The sequence below is a fragment of the Miscanthus floridulus genome, chromosome 8, assembly GCF_019320115.1.
Source record: "Miscanthus floridulus cultivar M001 chromosome 8, ASM1932011v1, whole genome shotgun sequence".
NCBI lineage: Eukaryota > Viridiplantae > Streptophyta > Magnoliopsida > Poales > Poaceae > Miscanthus > Miscanthus floridulus.
This window is the reverse complement of record NC_089587.1, coordinates 22,058,934-22,064,933: the sequence shown is the minus strand read 5'-3', so window position 1 is coordinate 22,064,933 and position 6,000 is coordinate 22,058,934. Positions and strand designations below refer to the sequence as shown.

General features: G+C 44.6%; 1 protein-coding gene across 3 annotated transcripts; it reads left to right on the top strand.

Annotated features, from left to right (window-relative positions):
• Positions 1-728: 728 nt before the first annotated feature.
• LOC136471322 (protein FLX-like 2) lies at positions 729-4,786 on the top strand. Of its 3 annotated transcripts, none has more exons than XM_066469051.1 (5): positions 729-922; positions 1,054-1,802; positions 1,899-2,041; positions 2,158-2,255; positions 3,940-4,786. In XM_066469051.1, the coding sequence occupies exons 2-5, from the start codon at positions 1,168-1,170 to the stop codon at positions 4,561-4,563; spliced, it is 1,500 nt and encodes a 499-aa protein (XP_066325148.1). In that variant the 5' UTR covers positions 729-922; positions 1,054-1,167; the 3' UTR covers positions 4,564-4,786. The 3 variants fall into 3 exon arrangements, with proteins under 3 accessions (XP_066325148.1, XP_066325149.1, XP_066325147.1); XM_066469052.1 differs by having other exon boundaries at positions 1,026-1,802; XM_066469050.1 differs by having other exon boundaries at positions 729-1,802.
• Positions 4,787-6,000: the final 1,214 nt, after the last annotated feature.

The window sequence follows — 6,000 nt, the reverse complement described above, 5'->3', positions numbered from 1 at the left end:
TATTATAACGAGCCGATCCAAGCCGAATCGAGCCAGCCACAAACCGAACGAGCTTCGAGTTTTTCGTTTAGCCTTACTCCCGCCACAGGCCTCTGTTGGCACCTGGCAGGCGGGCTCCTTTTCTCCTCGGCTTGGCCTGGCCCGTGCGCGTGTCACGTCTGAACGGGAAGGATCAGAAGTAGGCTGGGCTTGCTCGCTGTCTCCTTGTTTCGGCCCTGCTCCTGTTCCAATTAATTTATTTCTTGATTAGTAGTCCCAGATTACATCTCATTAAAACATATTTTATTATTTCTGTTTAGGTATAAGTTGTATGTTTAATTGGTGTAAATTATTGTTCGTAAATCATAATGTTTAGAATTACTTGAATAATTATCTGATTTTTTTTTGCTTTTTAATTTTCTGTATGTTTTATTTGGTTTTCTTTTGAAATCTTTCAATTTGGCTTCCATAGATACAATTTGGCTAATCTTTTTGTTGTTTTATTTATTATTTTTGCATTATTTTGAAAAAATTATTTGGTTCATTTAATCTGGCTATTTGTTTTGTTTTATATGTTCATTTATTTAAATTAGAATCAAGATTTGTTTGACCATCAGACTATGTCCAGAATTGGTTATTTTTGGCTGACAAAATATCGAGTGCTAGGAGTGCTAGAAACAGTGTTTTGGTGCCTAGACACACCCTTTTTGTTTTCAGATTAACTAGTCTCAAAGACTTTGACAGAAGAAATTCCCGTTTTCGCTTCACTATTCTCCCTCGTCCCTGATTTATCCCCCAAACTCACCGCCGGCGACGGGGCACAGCAGGCCAGTTCTCCTTTCGCCGGAATCTGTCCATCCCCATCCTCCTCCCCCCCTCTGCGCGTACTGGACCACCGTGGAGCGGGCATCCATCCGGCCTTGGTCTATTCCTTCCTTTGCTCGTTAGTAACCCTGATTTTTGCTCTACGAGTTTGTTTCGTTCTCAGCCGAATCCAAATCTCACTCTGCATTTGCGGATTCGTGCCCTATTTACTACTATTCCAGCCATCCCATCCATCCATGGTTCGACTAGGTTCGTCTTCTCCATCGCGGAAGCTCAACCCGAATTGACGCCAGAAGAGAATCGGTGCCCTAGGTGTTCGCGCAGAATTATTTTCCAGGAGATTTGGGGATCGAGTCGAACCCTATGCCCCGCTTTAAGCCTGCCGCCGGCCTGCCCCCTTACCACCACCGGGCGCTCCCCGGTCCTGGACCCGGCCATGGGCAGGGTCCAGTTCCCACGGCACATGGGATGATGCACCGGGAGGTCCGCGACCCGTACGGGCCGCCGGGGCCGAGGATGCACCTACCGCCGCCGGGGCACGGGCCCAGTCCGTTCCCCTACGACATGCTGCCCCCGCCGGAGGTCCTGGAGCAGAAGCTTGTGGCACAGCGCGGGGAGATGCAGAAGCTGGCCGTGGAGAACGACCGGCTTGCTGTGAGCCACGCCTCGCTGAGGAAGGAGCTGGCCGCGGCGCAGCAGGAGCTGCAGAGGCTGCAGGCGCAGGGGGAGGCCGCGAAAGCCGACGAGGAGCTGGAGATGAGGGGCCTCCTTGATAAGGTTGGGAAGATGGAGGCCGACCTGAAGGCCTGCGAAAACGTGAAGGTGGAGCTACAGCAGGCGCACGCTGAGGCGCAGAACCTTGTGGCTGTGAGGCAGAGCATGGTGGCCAATGTGCAGAAGCTGAGCAAGGACCTGCAGAGGAACCTCGGTGAGGCGCAGCAGCTTCCAGCACTCGTGGCTGAACGGGATGCTGCAAGGCAAGAAAATCAGTACATCAGGTCTGTGGCGGATTCTGTGTTTATCCTTTAGCATTAGCATATATATTGTTCAATATGTGATTGGCTCCACCTTTGCATGCACTATTTATATTTCAGGAATACGTATGACTACGAAAGGAAACTCAGGGTGGATCACTCAGAGTCTTTGCAGACAATGAAGAGGAATTATGACTCCATGGTTACAGAGCTTGAAAAACTCCGTGCTGAGTTGAGGGACACATCTAATCTTGACAAAAGTGGTATGGAGTTTTGTCGTTTATCAGTTATTTCCTTTATTGCTCTATATATGTTAGCATCTATAGGGACTAGATTTTTTAATTCAGTTTTTTTCACCATGAAACATTTGTAAGTGTAGGTTTTTTCTACAATAATACCACCCAAAAGGCCGATGGTATATCTAGCCATCTTTCTGTTGGACAAATTTCTTATGATAGTGGCTACGGAAGTGCACAGGTGAGCCGTGAGCATCTTTAGTTCTTTACTTCCTAGCTTAAAAGTTGTTAAATGTCTGTTTGCTTAAAGAGGCCATTTGGCAGTGATTCTGAAGCCCGTTTCATTCTAGAAATGCCAGAATCTCTGCCAAACGGTTTTCTACTGGACGTTTCATTTCACAAAGCACCAAGAAACAGACCAAAGCTGGTTTCACATGAGAAACGGTCCCTCTGTTCCCACCTCCCCCTTAGCTTCACTTATATTTACTGCCTTTTTCCACTGTTAAAATAAACTCCACCAATTCTCACTTCTTCCGCAGATGATCAGATTAATCTGATCTGATAGGGTTTGGTTAGTGTGTGCATATATTTTTTATTTGTTATATCATTAGAAGCATATGTAAAGGGATACATCAATTAATTTAACCAACATCCTCTCTTCAGAGAATCTGAATCTGGGCAACCTGCCAAACTATTTGAAAAGTGATTCCGATTCATGGAGAAACGTTTCTGAGGAGAAACTAATCTGAAACATTTCTTGGAGAATCTGGATCCCTACCAAACAAACGATAAATATGTCCTACCGTTGTGATCATGAATTCGTGATTATCTGCCACTACAAGACAGCATTTACTTAAGTGTTTCCTCAATATCAGAAAAACTGTTCATCAAATTGCAATTGAGCCCTTTTGTTGTGATTCTTTCATAATTTAATTTCTACCTTAATGGTTTAGTATCACGGTGCATGCTTAAATTGGAGTTGAGGTGTCCTGATCCACGCTTCAGGACATGAATTCAAGAGGGTTCATTCTCAACCTAGCAGTCCACCCACTCATTGTTCTCTTCCTTGTTGTCTAACAATGCCAACTTTCCAAATGAACAATGGCCTCATCTGATTTCAATGCCTCATTTCTCTGTTCATTTATTCCATCCCATTCCCCATTCAGGCATTCAGCCTCAATACTAGATCCTCTCCGCCATCTCCTGGGCGTCCTGCTCGTGCCAGTGCTTCCTGTGACACACACCACCCTCCAGTGCCACCTCAACATGTCATTGAGGGAACCTAGAACCTACTAATTCTTACGGAAATTCTTTCGTCACCTTAACATGCAGTTACTTGCTCTGTATGGACAATGCTTTATATGAAGGATGCTCAAAATTTTCAGCTGCCATAGTTTGTTAAATCAGCAAAATTTGCCTGATCTGACCATCTTGCTTTGCATGTCTAACATTTGATAGAGCTATACAAAAATATGCCAGATAGTTTAAAGATGGCACATACCCGCCATGTCGAGATTCTAGTGTGCATAGTACATAGCGTGTTACTGCTAGTATTGAATGATTGAATCAGTGATCTGGATGCCCCCTGTTCTCATATTGGGTAGTCATGGGCCCATGAGCAGTTGCTGATCACAAATGCAGAATAACTTGCACTAATGCTAGATTATATAGTTTCGTTAAAAAAAAGCTAGACTATATAGTTGGTTACTTTTAAGTTTGTCCCTTGATTCTCTCTTTTCTTTCTTCCTTTTTTCTGGCATGAAGTTAATGGATGCTGCTATCTTGCTGTGTAGAAAATGGATCGCAAAGTAATTAGTCTACCATTTCAAAGCACTCATAATATGATTTCTGCCTTCAGCTTATTGTAACTCTGTTTGGATTCATCTTTATCTAGTGATAACAATATGATTTTGATGTTAATTCAGGCAAGGACAACTCCTACTGGTCTGGCAGACCCTTTAAGTGGAAGCCCTGGAGGGACTGGTCTTCGTTCTGGATTTGATCCATCAAGAGGCAATGCATATGATGGTTCTCATGTTGCCAATTTTAGTTCTTCAAAAACCGGGACCCATGATGCAGCAAGGGGTGCCACTGGCTTTGACTCTTTGAAGGGTTCTGGGTATGATGCTTCAAAGGCACATGTAATTGGACAGGCGTCAGCTACAGCGGCTCATGGGGGCCTTGCTGGTTACTACGGGTCCAATCAAGCAACATCGGTTCCATATGCATGGGGACAATCTGCATCGACCTATGGATCTGTACAGGTGCCACCATCTTATGCATCTGGGTCAAACACATCCTACGGCGCAGCAGCAGTGCGTCCCTATGGCTCAGCTCAGGCGCAACCATCATATGGACAAACACAGGCACCATCTGCGTATGGGCACACACAGCTACCATCATCCTTTAGTCTAGCACAGTCACAATCCCCCTTCACTGCTGCACAGGGGTCCTCTCCCTATGGGTTGGCTGCACAGCCTCCAGCATATGGATCTGGGCGAGCAGGCACTAATGCTGGCAACTATGAAGCTTCTCTTGGACGTAAATAAATTTACGGCAAATTTGTAATACTTGGCTACTTTCAAAAGAGAGATTTGTACACCGAGTTAAAATCCTTTCTGTAGCTACTGAAACCTTGTTGTTTAACTGTTCAGAGATGCCAGAGGAATCTGTTACAGTCGATAAAAAGATTATCTCTGTACATATCGTGATGCTTCTTAAGTTCTGGTGCATTTTTTTTTGCTCAATAGAGTAGGCCAGTTGGGAACTCAGATTTGAGTTGCGTGCTATTGGTTTTATATCTGTCTTCACCAAGTTATGCCCATTGCCTGGCTGAAATGCTGCATGTACGATATGAAATACACACTGCAGATACTGGGGCTGTGCTAAGTCTTAGCTTGTTGCTGCAACTTTGTAGCAAACATCTGAGCTGGGAAGAAGCTGCTGGCAAAAGATCAGGAGATGCCTGCGGTCTGCCTGAAAGCATATCCTTTCATCCATGACTTTGCAACAGAATGACAGACTGAAACGCATCATTTTACACCCATGATTGTTTACAGTACACCAGGGTACGTTTTCATGCAGGGGGAAAAAAGAGAGGTGCACGAAAAATCCATGGTGAACTAATGTCTTTTGAATCTGCATTTCAGTGGTCATGGATTAACAGAAATTAGTCGCTGAAATTCCAGCTTGGACCCTTTGCTTGTTGGTGCCGCACCACAGCCGTAGTTCTTGGTGGCCGCACTACTACTACGTCGATGGCTCTAAACCTCCAACAGAAATTCCAGCCGTAGTTCTTGGTGGCCGCACTCTTGTGTCTGATGGCTCTAAACCTCTAACTGGACTCCAGCAGAATAAATTCATGCGACCTACCTTTGCAGAAAGCAGGACAGAAAAAGACCCAAAACGGTTCCAACTCTAGCTCTACGCACAGGGGAATATATTAGGCCCTATACTGCCTGCCCCAAGGTTAAACTTGCAATTGGTGTAAGAAAGATGGTATTGATTTGATGGAAGGGTATAAAGCGGAAAAAGAGAGGAGGCTTTACAAGAACAGGAGCAGTACAAGTGAAGCTCGTGAGGTAACTGGCCAGCCGGAAAAGGCTCACTGAATAATCACTCTTTTATCTCTGGAGTGCTCCATCTTTACAAAAGGCAGTCTTCTTGCAGTAGCATGAACCATGGCCATGGCGAGAGTTTATTCAACTTGTGTCAAATCACTCGTACGGTATGTTTGCTAGCGCGACATATGTAGCTTACTAGCTTTAATAAGAGCTTATCCATTAAACCAACTGAATGATGACATATATAGCTGTGAAAAAAAAATTACCACTGTTTTGCTTTTTATGATTTATATATGCCATTCAACATTGATGTTGCCTTTGCCTGCCTACACATTTAGGTGTTTTCTATATAATTAGGTTGAATTTCAACCGCTACGACGACGTTGGTGCAGTAGCAACGTACAGATCGGATCAACAAAAAAA